Here is a 26,688-nt window from a genome sequence, read left to right on the forward strand (position 1 = left end):
CCACCAAAACGCCCACACAATAAGCCGTCTGATGGCTGAGGACATACTTGACTCGAGTACAGCTTTGACTGTAGGGGATTCAGTTGGGTTTAGAGGTGATTACATCATCCATGGACCCTGTGTGGTGTCTATCTCAGGCTGAGACCAGTTGTCTGTCTGTCTGTGTTTTTTAGAACTGTTCCAAGCCGACGTGGACGAGTTCTGCCAGTACTATGGAAGGAAGGACGGAGGCCTGTGCTTTCCAGATTTTCACAGAAAGCAACTGCGCAGAGATTCCAACTACCTGTTAGATGAAAAAATAGAAGTGATTAACAGGTATACTTCATTCAGTTTTACACACACATTTCTTTGTTGAACAGCAGAGAAATAGTTCACCTGAAAATAAAAATCTGTCAATATTTATTTACTCATCTCATTCTAGAGACAAAAGGTGAATTTGTGAAGAATGTCTTGGTCAATCTTTTCAATATAATGAAAGTTAAATGGGGCTGCCAAGCTCCAAAATGCCATACCCCCATATATACTGTATGTATATACATATGGATATATATACCTCATCTGCTCATAGTCATAACAACAAAAAGTTAAGTCGGTATTCACAAAAATCTTGACAACTATACTAGCTTTCCTTGACACTTAATTAGTGTATAAAAGATAAGTAACAGTGTCTGATTTGTGAGATAATTATTCTTTTGAGTCAGAATCGGTTGATCCAGATCACAAAACCAGTCTGAATGATTCATAAATGGTTCTATGGTTCAGCTCAGAATCCTGTTGCAGCAGCCAGTGGCAAGGAGGATTATCAATGAATATCGACTTAGTTTGACACAAATTGTACTGTATAACTTCAGAAGACTTAGAATCCAGTGAACAAGCTGTATGAACTACTTTCATGGTACTTTTGCATCTTTTTTGTTACTTGAACGTTCCATTTCCCATTCATTGTAACATTGCGACATGAAGGTGATTAAATAATGACGGAATTTCCATTTTTTTGGGGTGAGCTATTCCCTGTAATGACATCTGCGTGTAACGACATTCATCATCAGGCATGAGAGAAGCTTCCTTACGGTCATCTAATGTCCCATGGCCCAGTAGGACTGGCCTGCTTCGACTACTAGGTCATCAGGACAGCCTCAACAAGGTCACTAGAGACAAAACACGCCTGACTAACCTTCCATGTCACAACATTCCTGCATGCACTCGTTGACTGGTCCATTGCCCCTCTTTCCAAGCCAGAGCTTTGTGTCCAGACTGAGTTTAGCCAGCTTTAAGAACACAAAGAAAGTGCTTATACTGCAGGAACTGAGCTGTTGAGGACAGCCAGAGGACTTTGACCATTTGTGACAGGACATAGCAAGGGATGTCATTTGGGACTGGCTCTGATTTAGCTCATAGCTGAATATCCTGTTGATTATAACCTCATATTAGTATTAGGAAAAAGCTTCAGTATTCACTTTTCACAACTTACAATGATGGATTCATATGTGTAGTCAACAAGACCACCTGTAGGACTCAAAAAACATTGTTAGCCAACTATGGTCGCAAGTTCTGTTGTTATTAACATTTCGGTGTTTCCTGTTTCTCGCTACTATAATTTCTCTACCTCTTCTTCATACTGTGGTAGTTAAAGGGAAAGTTCTGATAGTGACCTTCTGAGGCAAATATTGACGAGCTGTGAATCCGCCATGTGTTTTGAGAAGGCTCTGAGCCCACAGTCATTGTAAATGAATGTCATAATTCTTAATCGGACCTCCCATTGCGAAGGGCCAGTAAAGCAGCATATCTGATCAGGCACAGTCATTGCAAGCACGTCAGACTGACGTTATTCTACAGTTCAGGCACGAGCTGCCAATTCACCCCCTATTACATCTATGGAAAATCCCTCCAAGACTGCTTGTTAACAGGAGCACCCACACTGCTGATGCCCTTGTTTTATTTAAGGCATAATGTGAGTTGGCGTGTCCCCACATCAAATGTGATTTGTGGTTAATGGAACACTTGTTTCACAGCTTGAGAGTCCCTATCTTCTGACTATGTTAAATGAACTTCTCCTGTGGCATTTTATTCAGTCTACTCCCAAACCAATCTGTCAAGCAGAAAAGATTCTGTTGTGTTCCTAACTGTAATAAACTTATTTATAACGATTAAACTTATACAGTTCTACTGTTTATAACAAAAAATAGACATTAGACAACAACTAAAAAGCCTTATGCATAAACTAACCCATCTAAATTTCTAATCTTTCCATTCCTTTCCTACAGAAAACATAAACACAACTGCTACTGCACTCAGGAGATCCTTAGTGGTCTTCAGCAGCCTGTTGGTGTGGTGCATTGTGGGGATGGATCACAGCGGCTTTTTATTTTGGAGAAGGAAGGCTTTGTCCGTGTCCTAACACATGACATGGAGCTCCTGAAAGAGCCTTTTCTGGACATTCATAAGCTGGTCCAAAGCGGCATAAAGGTAAGCGAAAGCTCTTGTTTGTTGCCATTGTGTTATCAGTTGGCTGGACTGACAATGTTTTATATACTTAGAGGTGTGGTCAGTGATCTTTTTCATTAAGAAGTATTATATGTAAATAAACAAATATGAAATGTATGTACACTCGTGTGCACTTACATCAGATTAAGATCCCAGTCTCATCATTGAGCTGAAAAACATTTTCATAGCTTTTTTTTTAGAGAATACTTGATTTCCTTCCTTATTCTTGGTAACAACCTTGTTTTTGGTCACGTTTTATTCTGAGAGACACAAAAAACTGCTAACTGTGAATAGAGCTGAATTTCTATAAATGGTATAAAGTCAGCGTGAAATGAAAATTCACATCTATTTTGTAAATGCATGTTACAGCTTATATTGTGTACAGTTTATGCATTCATGTGTTCATCATTTATTTATTTATTTTTTTGACCTCATAATGTTCAATCAAAATGACTTCTTTCTTGTGTCAAATACCGGACTTCTCCAATCATTTAGTCTGATTAAATCTAATAATTTATTTCACTCTGATGTACAAAAGACAAATGCCATGTCAGCTAATGCAACTAAACCAAAAATGACAAAAGTGCACCTTTGAGATGATACAGTGCCATTCATTTATCAGGAATTTTCAAATCATATCCCGGTGGATTGGAATATTATTTCAAGTAATTTTGTTAGGGATGCTAATAATGGTGAATTTTAGCTAAACTTCTAAATGTTACCGTTTTCACTCCCGACATTGCTGACATATCTGCCTCTGAAGAGGAACTAGCTCCTATTTGATATTCATGCAGCCTGACCTCCCACCATCAGAGAAGTCTGTCTCGCATAAATCAGGAAGCCTCGCTGAAACCTGGAAGATCTGTTGTTCATCATTTTGGTTTGGCACCTTCTCAGACGAAGCCGAGATGGGAGAAATGAAGCAGCCTAACAGAATAGAATCTTTATGGAGCACAACAACAACTTCTATGGATTTATTTCCATTTTTCCTCTCCTCCCACCACAAATCAAAACCTGAATGGAGGGTGATATTGATGCCAAAAATAGTGTTGCCGCAAAAATTGTATTATTATACAAATGTATTCTGTATGTGGGCTCTATGTGTGTGGTTTGCTTGCTGTCAACCTGACTGCCAGCAGAGGAAACCTTGTGTTTGATTGTTGAGGATCAGTGAGAAAATGTTGAAATGTTGCCAGCTGTAGCGTTCGCTTACATGCATGTCTGTCAGTAGTAGTTATGGCGTGTGTCACAACAGATGTTTATCTGCCCCCACAAGAACTGAAGCATTCTGTAATTCGAGAACATTTTGTTTAGCAAGTGTCCGGAGATGTAGGAAGAGACCTGTTTTTTGACAGGAAGTTTGTGTATATTGCATACCTCGCGTTGCTTCACTTATAAAAGGAGAAAGAGCAATTATGGAGTCAACATGCAACAGCCCCACAGGAAAGACCCCCAGTGTGCCTTATCGTCATTAAACATAATTGGTTGTGGATAAAGCAATCATTATGACAATTAGAGTAAGCTCGAGCCCCGGCAGACCCCAAGAGTGCTATTCTGTCAAGTTTAGCCGTTATCATTCCAAGTCGGCTGTGTTTACTCGGAGCATCAACAGGACATGTGGCCTTTGTGCCCGTGGAAGGCCTGGAGACCCGCTGGGACCCGACTTGGGCATGAAGGGGGATGATAGTGTTTTATCATGACTTTGATTCTAATGTTCTGTATCTCCATCAAGCCCAATCCCCTTACTGCCAGTTAAGCCAAACTGCTTGGAAACAATACTCTGTCTACTGAAGGGAGTCTCCCAGAGCGCCGTGGGTGTTCTCTGATGAAACCGTATCTCTTCAGTCACTCACACACGCACACAAACTGTGTGACATTATCAAATATTCTGTGCTACTTGTGCTTCTCCAATTACTGACAGAAGTTTTGTACTGAAATGCAGAGACACGACTGATCGTCTTTGTGGGGCATAAACTCTAAATGTCCTAATATAGCAAATAAGAAAACCTTTTAATTGCTCTTTTATGGTTATTATTGCAGTTATTTAAAACAAGAAAACATTTGAACAGACTTTTGTCCACCAAATCAAAGTAACGTGGTGTCACCAACCAGCAGAAACATGCAGAAAAAACAGGAAATTATATGATAAAGAGGACACCTTCAGACACTCATGACTGTGTCAAGGTCAATAAATCTCTTAAAATATTAGATAATTTGACCTTTTTTGATATTTATAAATTAATAATTCATGCTATTTAAAAAATACAAACTATAGAATAAAACATTCATTCAAAATGTAAGAAAATATGACCTTTTACTTTGTGGTTACACCACATGACATTTTTAAAGTCATTGAAATGTTTTATAAATTATACATTTTTTAAAACCGTATGAAACCAACATGCATACAAAGAACACATTCCTTAGAACTTGGTCATTTGATTTAAGTTAGATTTTTGTAAACTGCAAACTACTTTATTACACTCTCACATCTGTGGCTGGTCTTCAAACACAACCCTGCACTAGTCAGATTGGTTTCAACAAAGTAAGAGTGCTATCAGCGGATGCGCTTAAATAGTTAAATACCAGTTATCTATTTTGGGATATTTTGTAAACTAGTGACCGTGTTCCAGATGCCAAAAAAAAAGTCATACAGCGATCCTGAAGTGTAGGATTTCAGCACCCTAAAGTGTTTATCTTCTAAACTATTTGTGTGAAAGAGCCCCGATTCAGTTTGTGTTGACGTGATTGGTACACAAGTATGGTACCACTTTGTTGTTGTCCTCGCTAGACATAGTGAAGAAGACATCTGCATGCAATGTGAGCGGAGTTCCATTGTGGTGTATCAACTAACTCAAGGGGTCCAGCTGCAAAAAACTATTTCTTGCCGAAGCAAATAGATCACAGCATGTTGTGCACTCTGTCACTTGACACGCACAGCTGTTAGGCTCTTTCAGCTAGACGAGCAGGAGGGCTCTCGAATCTGTCAAAAAAGAAGTATCCTAGCTTTGACAAATGGACCTTTTCCTCTCTCGTCCTTTGACTCTTTGAACAGTTCTCTTTGAGAAACTGCCTCTGCTTAGCTGTCATCTCACATAGCTTCCTGGCCGAGGTTTTGACTTCGCGAGGACCCCCGAGACAGGATGAGCACCTGTGATGGAGCCATTCAGAAGATTTGTGGATTGCTCCAGAGAGCTGCCGCTGCAATAAGTGAATGTTATCCTACGATTCGATCTGCTCTTTTCACCGCTTGAAAGTGAGCGATCCTCACTCCAGCGCTGTCACAGGATTAATGTGTGTTAACAGGTGGAGGAGGGGGATTTGACTTGGGTCTTGGGATTCATTGTGTTGAACTAAATGGAGCTCTGAATTAGTGTGAGCATTTCAGATTGCCTTTGAGGTAGGCACGCATTGTTTTTCTCCAATCAGCTCGGGTGGAATGCCTCTTTATGTAAGATTGCCTGAGCCAATAAGGATCAAAAGGTGCTCAGAAACAATGTGCAACCCAGGCCATGCATCAAGCCCTGAAAGGCAAGCAGCTGCCGATGGGGTGGATGGGGGTCCAGGAGGGGGGCGGTAGTGCTTCATGCTCCTGTCTGCGAATACATCTGATCCCGATGTATTCTCACTAGCATTCTTTTCAAGAAGCTGTTACAACCTAATCTTTGTTCTGTCAAAGCAACAGGCAATGTGCAGAATGTTAACAAAAACATAGCGTAGAACCTCTGACCATGACGTTTTGAAGCGAGATTTTGGAGCTGAACTGTTCCATCTATGTCAGCATGTTGCAAGTTTACCCTGATGGAATGTCTAAGAAAATTTCTTGTGGCTGCTACAGTGGAACAATATGTACCAGCGTTGCAGCTAAGCAGAGGCTTGTACATGTAGCCCTGCATCTGTTATGATGGATGGAGGGAGAATATCATGAAGTTTGTCTTCTCTTAATTAAGTTTTTGGTAGCACCCAGAGGAACAGTCCTGGAGAAATGAAGGTTTTTTTATGCCTACTTGTTGAAGGAGCGATCATTAGTAAAAGCTAATATTTCAGCTAATTTTGTTCTTTGGTGGTCCCTGGTCTGAGATCATACGACTCTCTGGAATTCTTAACTTGACCTGCTCCCTCTGTGTTTGTTTTGGGATTCAGGTCAGTGCATCAGGAGTCCAACATGTTGAGCGAAAGTTTTTGGAGAAAGGAAGAACTTTTCTTTTGAAAAAGCAGAGCATGGATATATGATATCAACCTGCTGTTAACTCAACTCAACCTCGTTTTGTGTTTGACTAATGTAGAACAGACATTTAATGGGTACCACAAAGTTTTGCTTGTGATTTCACTCTTTGTGGTCTACTAAAGAGTCCTCCTGAGTGTTATTATTCATGTCCCTACAGATCCAATTCGAATTCCTCCAGAGCATTCCAGAGATGGAGCGCTAGCACTTGAAGCCTATTCGAATTGGATTGCTTCAGCACAGCCCAACAGAGTCGCTCTGACCAATTTATGATCTGTATGTTTTGGCGTGTACTGTGAGCTGAACCACACCGTTAAGCAATCCACAGAAGACCTCTCTTTGCTGAGTTCCTGTGAGAAATCCAAAAGGAATGCCGCAGAGATGGCACAGCCAGCTAATTTCATGAAAACTCTATTTGTTTACTTATTTGACAGCCAGTATCACTAAATTGTTAGTGTATGTGCTGTAATTAAACTGGCATTACGTCTTATCCCAAAGCATTAAATCATAATCATTTTTCAGGGAATTGCCTCGAACCCGTTTGTTCATTCATTGATTCATTGGTTCATTCATGAGGCGTATGCTTAGCAATCTGTTCATTCATTTTATTTGTGTTGCCAGAAGGAAAACAAAGTTAGAAAGATGAAAGGGTGTAAAGCCCAACATTATTACTTTCCCCAGGAACTAAAGCGACATAGCTGCTTATTACAACGAGCTATGATGAATGGACCACCAGAGTAGTGACAAATCATGTAGTAGCCTCCGGGATGAGGGGTTTTACCTATTACACAAGCAATTTCAATGTTTTCCAACTTGTTGCCAAGACAGTGGGAGTGTTGTATTTTTTTTTTCTTTTCTGCCCATTCTGTTTCTTGCTTCTCTCAAATTTTGCACAGGTTTAAAAATAAAAAAAGAGAGAGAGGGAAGAGGGTGGACAGGGGGTGGGGGGGTGCTGAAGGAATCCTGGTCTTTTGTGCTCTCTATGAACTGCGAGCGAGCTAATGAATTGTTTCAGCCACTCAGCACTGCATTCACGGATATCCCCCAAAGATTACACACACAAATCACTTGCACAATGGAGGCCGCAAGGAGGGCCTGGGCATCCCAGTGGAGCCTGGCCCCAAATACAAGCACCTATAACCAACACAGGGTTGGTGAAAAGGTGGGTGGGGGTGGGGGGGTTGCTTGAAGTCAAATGTTTTATAATCGTTTGTAATGCAGTAGTCAAGGAGAGGGGAGGTAAGAAAAAAAAGCAAGGGGGCAAGAGGGCATGGGGTAACTGGCCCCCATATGGAGAGAGACCGAGATGGAGAAAGGCTTAGGGAAAAGGGAGGAGAGAAGGGGACATGGGGAGGCTCGGCTTTTTGCAGCCCAGCCCAATCTAAAAAAAGAGGCATAATTAACTTCTGGATTCTTTGTGTACCCCATCTGACTTGCAGGGAGGAGATGAAAGGGGCTTGCTAAGCCTTGCATTCCACCCCAATTATAAGAAAAATGGAAAGCTCTACGTCTCCTACACGACCAACCAAGAGCGCTGGGCTATCGGACCACACGACCACATTCTTCGTGTAGTCGAGTACACTGTGTCAAGGTAATGAGAAACCAGTCAAACCTGACCAAGCATAGGGGCTACTTACCTGAGCCGTAACCATCATGGACAATGGGGGGATGTGTCCTTCCTCATATTCAGATATTGTCAAACTGTCCGCCTTGATATTCTAAAAGGCAAAACAAAGATGGGGGGAAAATCTATTAGGGACAAAACCCCGCCCTGCCCCAATGTCAGTTTGTGGTTACGGCCTTGGATCAAACACTTTACATATGGATGTGTATGCGTAATGTTTGTTTTCCATGGGGTTTTGGATAAGTCATGAGAAGCCGAGCTCCTCATGAAATGCTTTCACTTACAGTGATGGATGTTTTATAGAGATATGTTATCACAACATAGAATTATCACAAAGGCTGACATCCATTCTGATTGTGTTCAGCTCCCCAGCTGTGATGCAAAACACCCAGCATTAACAAACATTTTGTAAATTAAATGCCAAAATAACCAGAGTCATCTGATTAAAATGAAATGTTTTTTTGCATTTTCTTTGCTGATTTTTAGTTAATAATCACTTGTTATTTTTAAACTATTAAATTAATAAATATATTTAGAAATAATTTTTTAAAATAATATATAAATTAAATTTTCTATTTAAATGTATTTAGTTTTCTATTTTCTATGCTGGGATAGAGTCCCTCAGACCCTTGAAATTTTTTCTTTTTTCTTTTTTTTTCTTGAACCCTAGCAGTTTAGAAAATGGATGGATTGGCGGATTTAGGTTTAAATATAAATGTTTTAATATTTGGTTTTAGGAAAAACCCAAACCAGGTGGACACAAGGACCACTCGGGTTTTAATGGAAGTAGCTGAGCTCCACCGAAAGCATCTGGGAGGGCAGCTCCTCTTTGGCCCTGATGGGCTTCTGCACATCTTTTTAGGTGATGGCATGATCACTTTAGACGATATGGAGGAAATGGATGGGCTGAGGTAAGTATTGAATGCTTATAGCTGTAATAAATCAGGCACTATTGATGAGTCAAGCTATGTAATGATATAAGCATAGTTTCAAATATTTTCAATGGAGTGTTTTCTGCTTTAGTGATTTCACAGGATCTGTCCTTCGGGTGGATGTGGACACAGATTGCTGTAGCACTCCTTACTCTATACCCAGAAACAACCCCTATTTTAACAGCACAAATCAGCCCCCTGAAATCTTTGCCCATGGACTGCATGACCCAGGGAGGTAAGGTCAAACATTTTAATGAATTGTCTTTTGAAAAATTGATTGTTAGATTGATTGAAAGCTACTCTATGAATCCTTTTCATTATATGTTGGAACATGGGTGTGGGAATTTGCACCTATACATCAGTGAGCTCGGGCAGTCTACATTCCAGTTCATTGGGGTTCAGGTCTTGGTTTTGTGCAGGCTAGTCAAGTTCTTCTGCACCAGATGCAGTAAATCATTTCTTTATGGACCTCATTTTGGAAAAGCGCCCACCAAACTGTTACCATAAAGGTGGAAGCACACAGTTTCTCAAGAATGTAACTAAGCATTAAGATTTGTCTGAAATTAAGGGATGTTGCTAATCTTGCCTGTTAGAATTAGAAGTGCACGCCAACACATATACCGTATAATTAAATAAAGTGTCATATAACAAATAGCAGTGTGGTTTACACTGCTGCTGTCTTGCAAAATGCATTAAAATGGTATTTTGTGCTCTAGGTGTGCCGTGGATAAGCTCCGCATGGACACCAATGGGAGTCTGCTGATCCTGTGCACAGATACTGTTGGCAAAAATACGACAACAGGCAGGATCCTACAGGTCATCAAAGGGAAAGACTACGGTATGTCTGTTAGAAGTGGCAGGTTTCTAAAAACATGATGGATTACTGTACAAGCAGAAAGGCTTTTCAACAAGCCAAATAGTTCCAACCAGGCAACCACTCAAGAAGTTCCTGTATTGTATTTCACAAAACATTAAATTCTCCCTCCATGTACTGGTTATGAAATAATGTTAAGCTTTTATGCTGAGAACAGAATGTCTTCGATGGAATGGGGGTACGTTCCAAAAAAATGATTTAAGACTTTCCGTACAAACTGATCAACGCTTTATTCAAGAATACCATTACAACACTCTTGTTTCATAACGTGAGAACACACTTTAAATACAAAATGCTTCTTTTAATCCCTGGGGACTTGCAAGCATATGTATAATTATATAATTTATCGCTGTCGAAGAGCATTTATATGGTCATTTAGTACATTGTTGAAACACAAAACGACCAGCATGGCAGTCCATCTCTCAATCATGCTGACTAAGACCCCTAAATCAATACCAGAAGTGAATATATATTATTTCCTATGGACAAAGTAATGGATTGGCTTTCTCGTACTCCTCCTTACACATTGGCAGCGAACAAATATGGCTCCCTCCCAGCCAATGCATTTATAACCCAAAAAGATTGTCTCACAAGTGTGCCAAATTACCCCCAAACTCCAAGCCATTTACGATGTTAAACCATCACCATGGTGAATGACTTGCTTCATTAAATCACATTTTATTGTTTTATGGGGCTCCGACTGTAAGGATATAATACTGGCCATTCCCTAAGCTGCTGTAATCTTTGTAGCCATACAAACTTAAACAAATATACACAAACATTCAATAGTAATTGTAGGATTACCTCACCCTTTCCTCTCGTGTCCTTTTCCTAATCTGTTTGAGCTATAATGTGAACTTAACACTGCTTAATAAGGACATTTAATGAAATGAACATAGCCTTCCATATCAAGTTTACATAGTGTTTTTATAACTGTCTGGGGAATAGCTAATTAAAACCAGCCTGTGTGAAGTGCTAATGGTCTCTTGACAGATTGTGGTAAACATGGATATCCCTTACACAAACAAAGAAAACTGTTATTATGGGGATAAATCAACTTTGTGACACATGAAGGGATGGTGATTGAAGACATCGAGTTTGGATAAAATTTTTTAAAATTGAGTTGCAGATGATTTCCGTTAACTCATTTGAATTTTCAAGTTCAAATAAACCATAACTCATAAAAATAACCTAAAACACATAAAATGTACAACCACATGTCACCTTGTTACCTTGCTGTGCTTTTCTTTCTTGATGGTGAGTTGTTGGTGTCTGCCCACAGAAAATGAGCCATCTGTGTTTGATTTGGGGTCAAATGAGGGTGCCGTCCCAGTTGGTGGATTCATCTACCGGGGATGCCAGTCAAGAAGACTTTATGGAAGTTATGTATTTGGAGACAAAAATGGGTATGTTGTGTTACTTTATGATGTTAGAATTATTAATTGTGAACCTGGACCACAAAACCAGTCATAAGAGTCGATTTTTCGGAATTGAGATTTATACTAGGTTTGTTAGGATAGGACAATATTTGGCCGAGATACAACTATTTGAAAATCTGGAATCCGAGGGTTCAAAAAAATCTAAATATTGAGAAAATCGCCTTTAAAGTTGTCCAAATGAAGTTCTTTGCAATGCATATTACTAATCAAAATTTTAGTTTTGATATATTTACAGTAGTAAATTTACAAAATATCTTCAAGGAAAATGATCTTTACTTAATGTCCTGATTATTTTTGGCATAAAAGATCAATCAATCAATACAATGTATTTTTGGCTATTGCTACAAATATAACCCAGCGACTTAAGACTTGTTTTTGTCGTCCAGGGTCACAATTATGCAAAACCACTTGGTATATCCCTTGAACAGTCAGAGAAATAGTGAATACTTATGCTTCCAAAAATCACATATTGAACTTCAGTTTTCATATTGCTCCTCTTTGGTTTTTTGTGGTAATTGTTAAACTGCGAATGGAAACTGCCATCTTTCCTGTGTTATTGACTGTGCCAACACACACACTCGCCACATACCCCAATGAAGAAAAAGAGCTTTTTCAGGGTAAATTGATAGCAGTTTTCCTGCCAGGTCAATGGGCCACTGGTATATGTTTTCCACACTTTACGCAGATTTATAATTCATCCTCACTATCAGCTTGCCTTTTTTTGTCAACAGTGAGAGATAAACTGTAGGAAGCAAATTGTTCCTGGAAATCCAAAGCAGTAAATTATGCCTGATGTTTTGTGTTTTGTAAAAAATAAAGATGTTCGTTCAAATCTGCTGGGTAGACCGAGCAATGACATTTTTAACCCCCGATTTTATGATTGTTACAGGAACTTCAGAATTCTGCAGAGGCCTTCAGGAGACAGGTTGTGGCAAGAGAAGCCTCTTTGTCTTGGTACGAGCAGTTCCTGTGGTTCCTCGCTGGTCGGCCACATCCTAGGGTTTGGCGAAGATGAATTAGGTCAGTAGGCTCTCAAAAAGCTTTATGTGTGTTCGTTTCATCGCACATTTTGTGTGCTTCTTTCATAACCTTTATTCATGGTTCTGTCAAGTTTAAAACTATATTATGCGGAAGATACATTATTTTTTTCTTTTTACAACTGAAAGAAATTATTACTCTTATTCAGCAAGGATGGATTAAATTGATCAAAAGTGACAAAGACATTTATATTACTACAAAAAAAAAATACATTTCAAATAAATGCTGTTCTTTTGAATTTTCTATTCATCAAAGAATCCTGAAAAAAATTATCTTGTGCTCCACAAACATTAGCATTGATAATAATAAGAAGCATATTAGAACGACTTCCAAACACTGGAATACACATTTTACAAATATATAAAAATTTAAAGTTCTTATTTTAATCACTTTATTATATAATTGTAATAATATTTCACAATATTTCTGTTTTTATGGTATTTTGATCAAATAAATGCAGCCTTGGTAAGCATAAGAGGCATCTGAACATTTGAACAGTAATGTAACTTACAGGCATTTCTCAAAAGGACTAACACACAAAAAAAGAAGTTTAGACAAGGTCTAATGAAGCGATTGTTTTACATGTGTATACTGTGTATACTGTAGTCACAGGAAGGAGAAAAAACTGGCTCCCGAATCCAAGAATCATCTGAATGATACAGAACAGAAAGAAAACCAATCCCTTGTCCTACTTCCCATTTTCAAATATCTTTCCTCCAAGGAACATTTTGCTATGACACAGTACTCCTTTAGTTTCCTGACAGATTACTTCCTCTTTTTCGCTGCTAACAGACGGTACAATTGGAAATCAAAGGTCAGCGCAATCCGTCAGCATATAGGGTTTACATGCGCAATCTCCTCCATTTCCTTAGTTGTTCTTTCAATGTTGATAACAACTGATTTCTGGCTTACTGGAATAGTAATGGGGGTCATTTTTATGTGAACTTGACGCCAGCCCCTCCGTCAGTGCCTCGCCAAAGCAAAGTTATGCCCACTCACTGCTGCTAGGCTGTACTTTCTGCCACCATGTAATATCCCCACAGCTCAGTGCATCACAGGGAACATAAACTCTCGAATCCAAACACCAGGTCAAGTGTGACAGAGAATAAATCTCGTGCTTTGCCAAGAGTGGGCCTCTGTGAGGGAGAGATAGCATTTGTTGCTGATGTGAAAGAGGGATTCAGTGAAAGGCTGTACTGGAGACCCACATGGCAGTCTCTTGACACATGTTTACAATCTGTGCACAGTGCTGCAAGCTTGCTCCTCATTAAATTCCTTGCATGACGATTTAATGAGCCCCCCTCGAAACCCTCTCATGCACCAGTGTCAAGTGCAAAGAGTAGGAAGGAAGGAAGGTGAGTGAAGACAAATGAGATCCCTTGAAAGACCTACATGTTTTCTTTCCTCTGCAGGTGAGGTCTACATCCTCGCTTCCAGCAAAAGCACGGCGATACAGTCGCACAACGGAAAACTCTACAAGTTGGTGGACCCTAAAAGGTGCGTTGAGCTTCGAATACACAGGGCAGCATATTGTATACAATGGAGTTTATGCAACAGCCTCTCTGTTTTTCCATTTTCATTGCTCGCATGTGAAATATGTGATGTTACTGCTGAGCAATGCTAATATTGAAACTCACGTAATTAATTCCATTTTTATTCCGCTTTACAAAACATCCCCCGGTATTCTTCTTACGTGCTATGGTTTGAACATCTGCGTGGTTAGTTCATACCAAGAGAGAGAAGGTTAATTTGAAGAATGTTACAACTGGATTTGTTCATGCAATGAAAATCAATGGGGTCCAAAACAACATTCGTTGACTTTCATTGTGTGGACAAAAACACGAAGACGTTTTACAATATATCTTTCTTTTGTGGGTGAGTTAATGACAGAATGTTCATTTGTGGGTGAATTATCCTGTTAAAGCACTACTTGTTTTCGCTCACAGACATGCAAAAGGACTCTAGCTTCCCTTAAACAAATCATCACACAACTGCCGGTCTTAGCCAACACAAACCTCGGCCATAATTGGAGAGCAAGCATAGCATTTCCAAATGTTAGTGTAACGTGTTTCTAACACCAACACAGTCAAGGTGGCTCGGACACAGCGCTGGTTAACTAGCAAGCCTGTGTGGTCGTCGGTTGGGTGTTTTCCGTGCTTTGACAGGACTTACACACCTGTCTTCAAGAGAGGGAATGTTTTCCTTGAGAACCTTGAGTACGTTCATATGCTGGCGAATCTGTGGCTGAACAAAATTTATCCAATTGACATACATGTGCACGAGTTCACGGCGAGAGATTCAGCACATGTGAATGGAGTTGGTTAAAGGATTTAATCATTTCTGTATGCCTGTGGGCTTTTTTCAATATGGCGTAATTTAACCCGTGTGTTTTATGCCACTAAAAGCCACTTTTACGATAGATCTTGAAAATATGTCGTTCTCACTAAGCCGAGTACATATGAAAGGCATATCATCTATTAGAAATGAGCATATGAATTCCCACGTAACAACTGCCAAAAGTGTTTGCATTTTTAATAGATCAAATATATCATTTCCAGAAAAATGGGAGATTACAATAGGCACAGGCAGATCTGTCAAGTCTCTAATTCAAACCAATCCCTCATGAAACTTGTTTTTGTGCTTTCTACGCTATTCAAAGTTCTTTCACTGGACCTTTTTACACCATGAGAGCTATATAAATTGCCCTCAATTATCAGGTGAAATTATTGAAATTTTTATTATTTACATGCAAAATTATTCAGATCCTAACCAATTTTTATAATTTTGCTGAAGTGGAAATTAAAATTACACTTAAAATGTCAAAGCACTGAAAGAGCTGAAATTTCTTGTTGTATTCGATCTCACATTTAATATATCCACCTTGCAATAGTATCAACTCTTAGTTTATGAAGTCGTATGCCTCTGAGGAATTGCATTTCATGAAAAAATGTCTCCATATTCTGAATAAAAAAAAAAAATCATTTATAATGTGCATCCTTATTTAAGTGAGAACTGAAGGCTGTGAAAACGAAAACTACAAGCGTTCCAGGGAAAAGTACAAAACAAGTAATTATCCGAGAGGTTCAGTTATCTGGATGTGGAAGCCACCCAGACACTGGCTAGGTTGTTCCTCAAAACTCTCCGTTCAAACAAGAAGCAGAAAGGCTTATGATCACTTTGAAAAGCTAATTTCTAAGAATTACATAAAGGTGCACCAGTCAATTATAAGATAAGAGTTCTTTGTGACACTGGTAGGTATAGGGGACCACGAGACGGTACATCTGAAGCTTGCCTTAGTAGTGGCCCTGTTGCAGTTGTACTCCAGATAAGACCTAGATTCAAAGCAATATGTGTGGTGCAAATCTAACACTGCCCACATCTTAGTGTACGCTATACCTGCAGTGAAGTATGTTGGTGAACGCATCATAGGGGCTGTGTTTCATCAACAGGAAATGGCTATCTTGTTAGAATAAAAAAAGAATATGTATCAACACTATTTACAGAAATTCCAGTTACAAAATCATCAGTGCCCTACAATAACACAGTCAAAGTCTGATCTCAATTCAAATATTTGTCCAGTCCATACTGAAACCTGGAGCAAATCTGTCTGGACTGTCACATGTAATAAATAAATAGAAATTGTAATTACTGTAAAAAGTGACTTTTAAAAATACAAAACAATATGTATTGAATCAGTATGCAAACTATGAAATGCAGATATCACAGAAACCAATATTTGTATGCAGGATTTCAGCCAGGATGAAGGAGAGAAAATTGCTTGAAGGTCTGAATATTTTTGTGAGGCTCTGTATACCCAGGTGACGACAGTGCCACCCAAGTCTAATGCTATTAATTATCACAGATGTTTCCATGAGTCTCCTAAACAAGGCCCCTCAAACGTACTTTATTTATGTTTTCTGGCATTACCGCATTTTTCCAAAGAACAATTCTTTCCACCATTGATTGGAGTTGTTTAGTCTGTTGGACCTGTGGTGTTGGGTTCACTGTTTTATATATCATGTCACTTTTTGTGATCTAATTACCAAATAAAACAGGTGATGTAACATTTCTGAGTGACTAGCACTGTCAAGTGGGGTGGTCCAACATTTACATTTCTAGTATCTACATTTACATCTTTTCTGCACCTTTTAACCTTTGCGTTCTGGCTAGGGCTGAGGGCTTCAAAATACCTACTTTGTGTTTGGAATATGATCTGCCACGTTGCATTTTTGGGTTGTGGAACTGTGGGTTAGGGCAGAAAGCATAAAATATATCATAGAATATCATATCAAATGAAAGTCAAATGTTTGAGATGTTGCAGTAAACCTCACCGGGATGACTGCACCCATCTGAGTTTGTTTTGCAGTCAGTTAATGTAGAATAATAAATAAGGCACCGCACACTGAAATGTACACGTATCGATGTCCAATGTGGACAAGAGAGAGACTGTAGGATTGTTTATTGGCTGGTGGCAATAACTGAAAAGATGCCAGTAAGTGAACTATATATAATTAGTTTTTTCTGTAATATTAAATACAAACTGACGCACATCCTCAGTTTTATTCATTTTTTTTTACTGGTCCAGTATATGCACTGTTGAAATGTTTGTTTTCTTAGTAGGCATACTCCTTGTAAGCAAAAATTCGCCCAGCAAACAAATTTAACCCCATGTAAGCTACCAGAAATGAGAACTTCATAGATCTTTTGGCAGATGCAGTCTATTCTGACACAGCTCAATGACAACATCTCAACATTTCAGTAGAAACCAAGGAATGTTTGAAGAACACGTCTCATTGTTTCTTCACCAAAATAGATGTTGAGTTTCGTTTGAGTGTTACTTGAGTGATTTCTGAAATGACCTTTATTCATTTTAGAACCACAGACCTGAGGATATGTCAGAAAACAAATATAAGTGTATCTCCCATGGATTTTGTTGTCTGAATGTGTCAAATAGGTTCTTTAGATGCACTTTTCTGTAGCAATATAGAGGTAACAAATTCCTCTAGGCTTAAGTGTGTGTGTCAAGAGCAGGATATATCTCTCACAAGTCCCCTTTATTTCACGGTCTCTCCTAAATCTCTCCTACCCACAACCGTGTTCCTCCCCTTGACAAAGACCCTTGGGGGTGGTACTGAATGGCCTACAGCTACAATACACAGTAAATTTTTTGATACAATATAACCACAAAGAGGTACTAACAAAAGAGAGAGATGACAAAAAGGACAGAGGAGTCACACAGAGTGCCTTGATGAAGGCTTTTTATGCTGTGTTCGTTGAACACCCCTCAGCCCTTCACTCCTCTACCCGTGCACTTGCTTTCATCTAATAACTCAACTTGTTGGCTTTGATAGTAAGAAACAGTTAGGCCAAGAGATATTAAACTGTCTCCTGAAGAAAAGCTCGGAGCTACTGGAGTCATTACCCATTCTGCAATTCCACAGAAAGCACCACAGATTTCCACAGAATTGGACCACCCATCATTCATCAAGTTGTACAAGTCCCCCACCCCATTTATGAAATATTTTGGCTTAATAATTATGTTTTCGACTACCAGTAAGTGTCTAGTACTGTTTAACACATCTAAATCAATTCCACATAATTCCACATATTTACAGCATTAAAAACACCCAAAACTTCAATTTCTCAATTCCAGTGTAGATGATTTCTTCCTAGGTAGATAGTGTAGAACGGGAACTGGGATCATGGCTGGCATATTGTGCCAGACAGTCATTGGATGGACAAAAAGAGAAGTTATGCAGCTGATGTGTTGAACCTCCCATTCAAGCTCCAGGACAGTCTTAAACTAATAAGCTGGGGCGTTCTTTTAATTTATCAGTCTGTGTTTTATGCAAGTGGCCTCCCAGAGCTGATACATTCCCACAGTGCCTGTTGACCCAGCTGTCTTTGTCAAGTGCCACTGCAGCAGGTGTTGTTTTCACGGCCACCCTGCCAGTAATACAAACTGTTTAGTAGCGCCGCTGACCCCGACGTCATTAACAGTGTTAGTCCAGTCCTCTGGGGAGCACCTCTTTCTCTCCTTTCCCTCCCTCCCTCTTTTTCTTTTTCACTATCTATCTCTATTTCTTTCTCTCCCTCATCTTTTCTGTCTCTCTCTCTGTTTTTTTAACAACGTAACAGCCTGTCACAACAACACAAAAACAAAAAAAACAAAGTGTGGATGAGAGACAAGGGAGACTTGATATGGGTGCTGAAAGTGGTTGAGGGGAGCATGGGAACTGCACCCCCAATAGACCCCCCAGCACATCCTGCCACAATTCCCTAGTTACCACCCTATCCCTGCCATCAGTCACTGAAGCTGTCAGTGGTACTCAGAGGTCCAACATCCCACTCGCTTACATAGACACTGCCAAGGTTGCTTTGCACAATGCTGACAAGCACAGACATCCAACAATTGTCAATTGGTGTGTTAAATCTGATGGCATCTGTTTTTACCAAATTAATATCAGTTGGTCCAATTTTTTTTAACAAATTCCAACAAACACTGACATCATAAGACTTAATTGCAAACCCTAGTCATAACTGAGAAGTAAGCATCCCTGCCAGCTCTATAGAAACAACTGTGCATAGCTCTCCTCCCCTGAGCCCATTGAGTTTTAACAGACACCCTAAAGCATGCGGTGAGTTAGCTGTGGGGTAATTGAGAATGAATGGAGGAAAGTCACATGAGAGGAGCCAATGCCTCGCGATATGATTGGTTCATGCAATAAATCCCGCCTTTTGTGTTTGTGCGTGCTCCGCATTCGTGAATCAGTCTGAATGATCAATATAATGGCGTTAATGGGAAGACTATTAAAAAAAGTAAGTAAACAACTCACACATATGTATCACCACTTTGTCAAACTCAAACATTAAATGTCACGAAAACAAGATCTGTGAGGGGTTTAGTGAGCAATCAGCTTGTTGTCCGCATCTGTGACCAGTGTTAATTGAACTCTGACGATTGATGATCCGAAAATAAATTTATAATTAATAAGAACAGCTGAACATCAGTTCATAAATAAAATATATTGATTAAATTGTTACTGCCATCTGTTCATAAATGTGAAAGTTAACACTTTTTAATAGTCCCTTTTGAGCATTCTGTTGACAGTAGGTAACTCTCATAAGAGTATTAGTAGACTGTCTGCTTAATATCTGCTAACTCTTCATTGTGATGGTGTCTCAACAGACATTCAGCTGACTATAAGTAACTTTGCAAATACATGTAAACTTAATCTAACCCTAACCCTACCACTCTACTAATACTCTACTAACAGTCTAGTGAGACTTAGTAGATATGTTGGTGCAACATTACTTATAGTCAACAGAATGTGTTAAAGGGACCATTAAAATAAAGTGAAACCATGTAAACCGCTTTAAAACACTAAACTGATTAGATTTATACTTGGTTTTAATAAATAGAATACTCTATTAATCACATTGTTAATGTAAAAATACAAAATAGATTATTATTTTTTATTATTCTGATAGGGTAATGTTTATATAACCAAGAAAACGTGACTGCCACATGAATTTACATTTTATAAAAAATAAAATAAAAAAAAGACTTTGTCTCCTCCTTTCAGAACCCCACTGCACGCCACTGAGATACTACAGATATGTAATATTTATTTATTCCATATTTTATATATCATGGTAGTCACAATTAAATGCAAGTAGTGATAAATAGTGATTGGATAATCTAACTAATATACAACTAATTACAAGAAATTATGATTTAAAAAAAAGATGCTATAGCTTTAAATAAATAGTTAATAAAAGACACATGCAAATACTAATTGTTCACAATAAAAGCAATGATATGTACTTAGGAAATTAGAAGCTAACTGGATGCAGTTAATTTTGCCTGTAGACCAGTAGATTGGTAATGAGATGACAACTGAAGTGTTGATATTTGTCAGGAATATGTTAGCCGTTAGCAAAAAAAGAATCATTATTTCATACTATTGCTTGTGCCCAGTGTAGCCTAAGCCCACACTATGTTCACGCTTCATAAAAGTTGAGTTTAAAATGGCTTACTTGCCCACTTACTAGTCTCTGCACATTAAACGTAAGTATTTTAACATAGGAAAAATGACACACTTCAGCTTTAAACGCTCAGATTCCACCTCCATTCTTTCCACAACCCTCATCATTAAGCACAGAATCATTGGCCACCTAACTTTCCCATACGCCACCTCTAGTGAGATACACAGGATGTGAACTCACCAAGAGCTCTCCAGCCTGTTTCCCATACAGTTACTGCTTCACTGGAGTCCAATTACAGTGTGTCTGTGTGTGTGCTTTCCTGTTGGGTATGTCAACAGCCCTGCTGCTCACTAATAGACAGCCTTGAAGAGATTTGCCTGGCTCATTAAGCAGTGTGTTTAGCTGAGTGAGGCATAAGAATGTTTGGAGAGCTGAACTTCAGGACAGGTTCATCACAAACTACTTAGTTTGACACTGAGGTTTTGCATTTGAAATCCATTACTCACAAAAGCTTTATTGTTTCCAGATTTTGCCACACAGAGCCCAAATTTTGATGTGTTATTGTAGGTATTACACACAGACTGTTCATAGTGTCGGAAATTCCCACACACTTGAATGTAGGCGTGGTGTAATGTAAGGGTGTAGGTGAAAATTAAGTCATTCACAAACATTTGAAACTAATGAAATCAGTAATTCTGTCTTTCTGTCTATATTCACATAACAAATATAATCTTTTTCACTTTTACAGAACTTTTGCAATAGATGGACTGCCAATTGAAACCTAAATAAATGTGTTGCTTATAAGCTAAAGCTGCGGTATAACATATTACAAACACTAATTCCACAGTACAATAATTTTTTTCAGTTACTTGTTTTTTTTAAATACTTTAAAATAAATTGTAATATAAAGAAGTAAACTATACTATAGATAAGTCAATTCGATATTTATTTGGCCTGATTAAGTAATTGCCTTTGGTTTATTGTGTATAATGTGTCTGTGAAACAACAGTAAATAAAAAGATCAGCATATGATTGCATCAAACAAACAAATGACTGTAAATAAATAAAAAACAGTATTTTTACAGTAATAAAATAAGAGGTGACAGTTGAGAAAGTCTCTGTTTAAGACAGACAAACATTTGTTAGTCTTTGTGTAGGGATTCACAAATATTAAATTTCTGCTCAATTTGGGCTTCACATATAATGTACTTAATGCACTTACAGTATTAAAAATGAAATTGCTTTGTTTAATAGTTTTAATATTAAAGAAACATGTAAAAGATCTTTAATCTTTGAGAATAAAGTCTCCACTCCATTACTGCATGTCATTTCAAAGGCTGCATTGTATTTGTCGATCACATGTGTAATTGAGATAATCTCATTTAAGAAAAGTAACAGAGAATATTGCAAAGAAATTACAGTATTTTAAACCTCACAAGGAATAAACTTTTCTTAAATAAGACATCCTTGATGATGCATGCAGCCTACAAATGACGCAGCCTCTAAAATGAGAAGCAGCTCATATTTCAAAAGTTAGCGTGACCATGCCATGATAAAACGACTCTTTGTCTCTAAACAAGTTTTCCAAATGTTAGCTTGTTTATGAAATTCTTCCCTGATTAATACACGTTTGCATTCTTGGCGAATGTTTAGTTTAGTGATCTGCAAAGGAAAATATGTCCGAGTGTAGGGTGAGAAAAGCAGACCTTTAGTTGACCATCAATGCTCTGTGACTCATGCAGGCCACAGGTCCCTAAGGAGTGCAGACGTCCAGTAGAGGATCTAGAGATGCTAAGCACCACTTGCTCCCGTGAATGCAAGAATGGCCACTGTACACCTACCGGCAAGTGCTGCTGCAGTTCTGGTTGGGATGGCCCCTTCTGCTTACGAGGTACAGAGCTAATTGGAGCACTTTATCTGTGTCAATGTTGGTCAAACTTCCAACCTTTTCTAACAGCTTCTATGTTTGTCATTCGTAGCCAAATGTGAACCGGCCTGTCGCAATGGCGGTGTCTGCGTGGAGCCCAACAAGTGTCTCTGCAAGGAAGGTTTCTCTGGCAGCCAGTGCGAGAAAGGAGAGCGAGGGACACGAGGGGACGGTGAAAAAGACAGCATCTTGGAGCACATCATTGACATGACGTCTTACCTGCTAGACCTCACCAGTTATATTGTATAAAAAGCAGGGCAGGATGATAACGCGCTCTTCACTGGTTGGCAGACTAAACGTAAAGGAGGCCTTTCAAGAGTTTGCCTTCAGGACACCATCCCCAATCTCCAACTGCCCCTCACCTGATCCTCCTCTCCCACCACTGTTTCATGAGCCACAGGCTTTGATCTCCATGCTCCCCTACACCATCTGCACTCCCACCCCTATGCACAAATACACACGGAAAACTATAACGGGGTGGCCAATGGGACCTCAAGGCGCATAGCTGAAAGGGTCACAAGTTGGAGGTCCCACGCAGGGCTCCCTGGTTGTTACTGCTGGTATGGTGTATAAAGTCTGGTCCACTTTAAAGTCAAGTGTCCCTGCAGGTGGACTCGCAAAGCACTGGAAGCCCCACATGAGACCAACTTGGATGTTCGGTCCAATCCCAACATGGGCACCGGTTTGTACTGCAGGACTAATTGGGATTTTAGGGAGTCAAGAATAGCAACACTCATTTAGGAAAGTCAGATGGACAGTCTACCTAACTGAACTACACCATTAAGAAAATCACTGCCATGAATTCACAGGTTGTTTGAAGAATGGAGGGGAAGTAGCTGTCAATACAGCCGCAAAACCATACAACAGACTTCGTCTTATCCAGCGGGTCTGTGTATAACTGGAGAATCATTATGATGGGACTAGATGCCAGTCTACATGCAGTTTAGAAACGGATCTGCTCCAATGTCATCCATATAATTGCTGAAACGCTCAATGAGGATCCAGCAGAGTCAAAACTGAATATTGGTTGTATCCCATTGACGTTTCATTTAGATGAAAACGTCAGCTGAAATGTAAATCTGTAAGAATGTTTGGAGAGTCACTTTGATTACGTTAATTTAATACAGTAGTTGGAGATGACTGGTTAAGAGGTAACTGCTCTGGTTAAAGTTGCAGTATCAGCTATATTATTTTCCAATAGTTGTTCATGACCATGCACGCTGCTTTCATTGCAAATTGTATATCTTATCATATTTTAAAATGTTCATGTATCTTCTTTCTGTGTGATATTGAGCATAGAAGCTTGTTTTTTCTTCATATGGAAAACCCTCGTAAGGTGATTTTAGCAAATACTACAATCTTTTCACAGATTCTTTGACTTGCAATGGGACGCCTCATTTTCTCCATTTTTTTTTTTATAAACACCAAACCATATTCAGTTTTGTCATATACAAAAGGGAACAAGACTTGTGACTGGTGTACATTTCATATAGTACAGATACATACTACTTAGATTTGCCATTGTTTTAATAGAGGAGGGTTTATTTTTTTAAGGAATAATATATGGGAGAGGAGCAGTTTTACATTAAGCCTGTAAATTCATTTAAAGTATTTTACTAGATACAGTTCTGATGATGATAAAACAGCTATAACAGTCTAATTTAAAGCTATAACGTTCTCTTACTACAAGAGTGCTTTGACAGAGAAAAAAAAATAAACAGATCTTTCCTTCTGAATATTTGATGTTTCTCTAAAACAAGGCTGAAGCTATAATTTTAGAGCCAGTTTTACTTCCCCCTGACTTGCTCTGCTCATGAATGACTAGAAGAGGATGTTAAATATAGTCTATGATGTCATCAAGACCCCATAGTATCCTTTCAAAAACTGATGCTTTATGTAGCGAATTGTTGTTGGTTGAGCGCTATCTAGTAGACGAATTAGATTCTCTCTGAATAAAATGGAATCACATTCTGTTCTACTTTAGAATTTAGAAATTTGTAATAGGTGAGGTCATAAATATTACCCAGCTTTGAGCTTTGAGGCATTGAGCCTGTTTTTGATGTGATTCTTGTCATTGAAAGCTTACAGTCCCCTTTGAGATCGACAGGTGTATTATATATATATATATATATAAATATTATATATATATATATATATAATCACTTATTCCTCCCAAAGACAAGTGCATCAACAATAACAACCCCCACATGTTTATGACTTTCTATTCAGTGCATTTTAAAATTCTTTGTTACATGTAAGGAATCCATGCTGTAAATCTACTCTATAATTATAGCACTTAATGTGAAACCTGCATTGGAGCTGCTGGGAAGGTGTCATGTGAATAGAGTAACCCTGATTCTTTTATTATTTAAGTAGTTACGCCTTAAAGTTATTTAAGTTGTCTACAATGTTTTTACTGTTGTATGTGAAGAAATATGGTCATTTATTGTAAATAACTAGGTTTATCTTGGGTTCTTCTCATAAATATCAATATGTTTATTAAAGTGTATAGCATGTTTGAGAACTTAATGAATGACTCCTTTACATTATCTGTCTCTAAAATTTGATCCGATATGTGATTTAACTCACCATGGGTGTTTTTCATAAATGTTTTACTACATGAATCTATATTATATCAGCTTATAGTATCTATATAGTTTCACAAACATGCATATTTGTTGTTTTTCCTGTTAAACAAAGGAAAAGGGAGAATATTTTGCAGTAAAAACAAGGCATAAGATTATACATTAAATTTTCTTCCATTTCCGTTTTCTTCTTCCATTATGGTACAGTTGAACGAAAGGTGCATCGAGAGGTTGCCAAAGAGGTCAACATAACTCATAAGGTCCTTGCACACAGAGTCTGAAATCTTCGTATGCGTTTTTTCATATTCGTCATCCTTTCCTATCAAAATGCTTGCTACGGATATGAAAACACAGAAAATTGAACCTGATACGAATTTCTTTTATGACGGATGAAAGTTTCAGAGGCAGTGTGTGAACGTGATTGACACAATGTAAAGGCTGTATTTATTTTTTAATGTGTGAAAATTGCAGACTGTCAATCACTAACATCACACTATACATCACACTTATGAAAGTAATGTATTTAAATAAGGGCGTTATATGGAATGCCCACAACAACAGCGAAAAAAAACATTCATTCTGAAAATGCCCGTTTGGTGCCGTCCTCTGCAAATCTTTAGTGGAACCTTAACAAACAGAGCGGTGTAGGTTGATAGCGTTATTAAATTCCATCTCCAAACATCAATCAGGTTGAGTGGTCGTTATAATAATGAATGAGGACCACCCACATCACCATAGTCACCCCAATGTATTTAGAGTAATGCAATACTAAGTTGTCTGTGCGTTGTTCGGAGCCAATCAAAATTGTGTTGGGGGAACAGGGCCGATAGCGGTGTATTTGAGTTTATATACTATCTGTGGCATGAATCATTACTTTTCATTTGGAATGGTTTTCTTTCTCTTCCCCAAAGGGCCTTTGCCTGGCTATATTTCATAAACAGTGTAACCCGGCACTCAGCATAAACATGACGAGTCTGTATACTAAATATTTGCAAAACTCTGATGGTTGGAAAAGTCGCTTATAATATCATATACACAGAATAAAGACTTATCGGGCAGATAATGGGTTTAGATAAGAGAATGACAAGAGATAGGGACGTACTTTATCTATACTGGATATATGTTTTATCAGTGAACTTCCACGAACACCGTACTTAATCTATTAAAACAGAACACACACATCTACTTTTATCACACCCACACTTTAGCAGAGTATTCTATTACCTCATATATTTATGTGACTGAGTCAGTGAGGACTACTGCTGAAGTGTGTGTGGTCATGACTGAGGAAGTCTCAGTCCCTCAGAGCCTCACTGATGAAGCTATGCATCATAACGCACCCTCAAAATTAGAACTAGCATGCATCGGTAGTCTTCTTTAAATCACCTCCTTAAAGTTCAACCAAAATGAAAATTCTGTTATCAATTAGTTATGTCATTTCAAATTTATGTGATTTGCTTTCTTTTGTGGAATACAAAAGTAGGTATTAAATGAACGTTTCTGTTGTATTTGTTAGTGCAGTGAGTAAAATGTTGTCCACCTCCAAAAAGCACATGAAGTAATGTATAAAA

The 26,688-nt window shown here is 38.5% G+C and overlaps 1 protein-coding gene across 1 annotated transcript in view; it reads left to right on the top strand.

Annotated features, from left to right (window-relative positions):
* The window catches only part of LOC109070516 (hedgehog interacting protein), a 32,094-nt gene extending 7,033 nt beyond the window's left edge, over nucleotides 1–25,061 (top strand). Inside the window, exons 3-13 of the mRNA XM_042716499.1 lie at nucleotides 174–315; nucleotides 2,265–2,466; nucleotides 8,149–8,300; nucleotides 9,071–9,244; nucleotides 9,357–9,500; nucleotides 9,982–10,103; nucleotides 11,422–11,545; nucleotides 12,468–12,598; nucleotides 14,029–14,113; nucleotides 22,348–22,496; nucleotides 22,585–25,061. Of these exons, the coding sequence (XP_042572433.1) occupies nucleotides 174–315; nucleotides 2,265–2,466; nucleotides 8,149–8,300; nucleotides 9,071–9,244; nucleotides 9,357–9,500; nucleotides 9,982–10,103; nucleotides 11,422–11,545; nucleotides 12,468–12,598; nucleotides 14,029–14,113; nucleotides 22,348–22,496; nucleotides 22,585–22,781 (1,622 nt within the window). The 3' untranslated portion in view covers nucleotides 22,782–25,061. The remainder of the gene's footprint in view (nucleotides 1–173; nucleotides 316–2,264; nucleotides 2,467–8,148; nucleotides 8,301–9,070; nucleotides 9,245–9,356; nucleotides 9,501–9,981; nucleotides 10,104–11,421; nucleotides 11,546–12,467; nucleotides 12,599–14,028; nucleotides 14,114–22,347; nucleotides 22,497–22,584) is intronic.
* Nucleotides 25,062–26,688: the final 1,627 nt, after the last annotated feature.

The sequence above is a fragment of the Cyprinus carpio genome, chromosome B1 (assembly GCF_018340385.1).
Source record: "Cyprinus carpio isolate SPL01 chromosome B1, ASM1834038v1, whole genome shotgun sequence".
Lineage (NCBI taxonomy): Eukaryota > Metazoa > Chordata > Actinopteri > Cypriniformes > Cyprinidae > Cyprinus > Cyprinus carpio.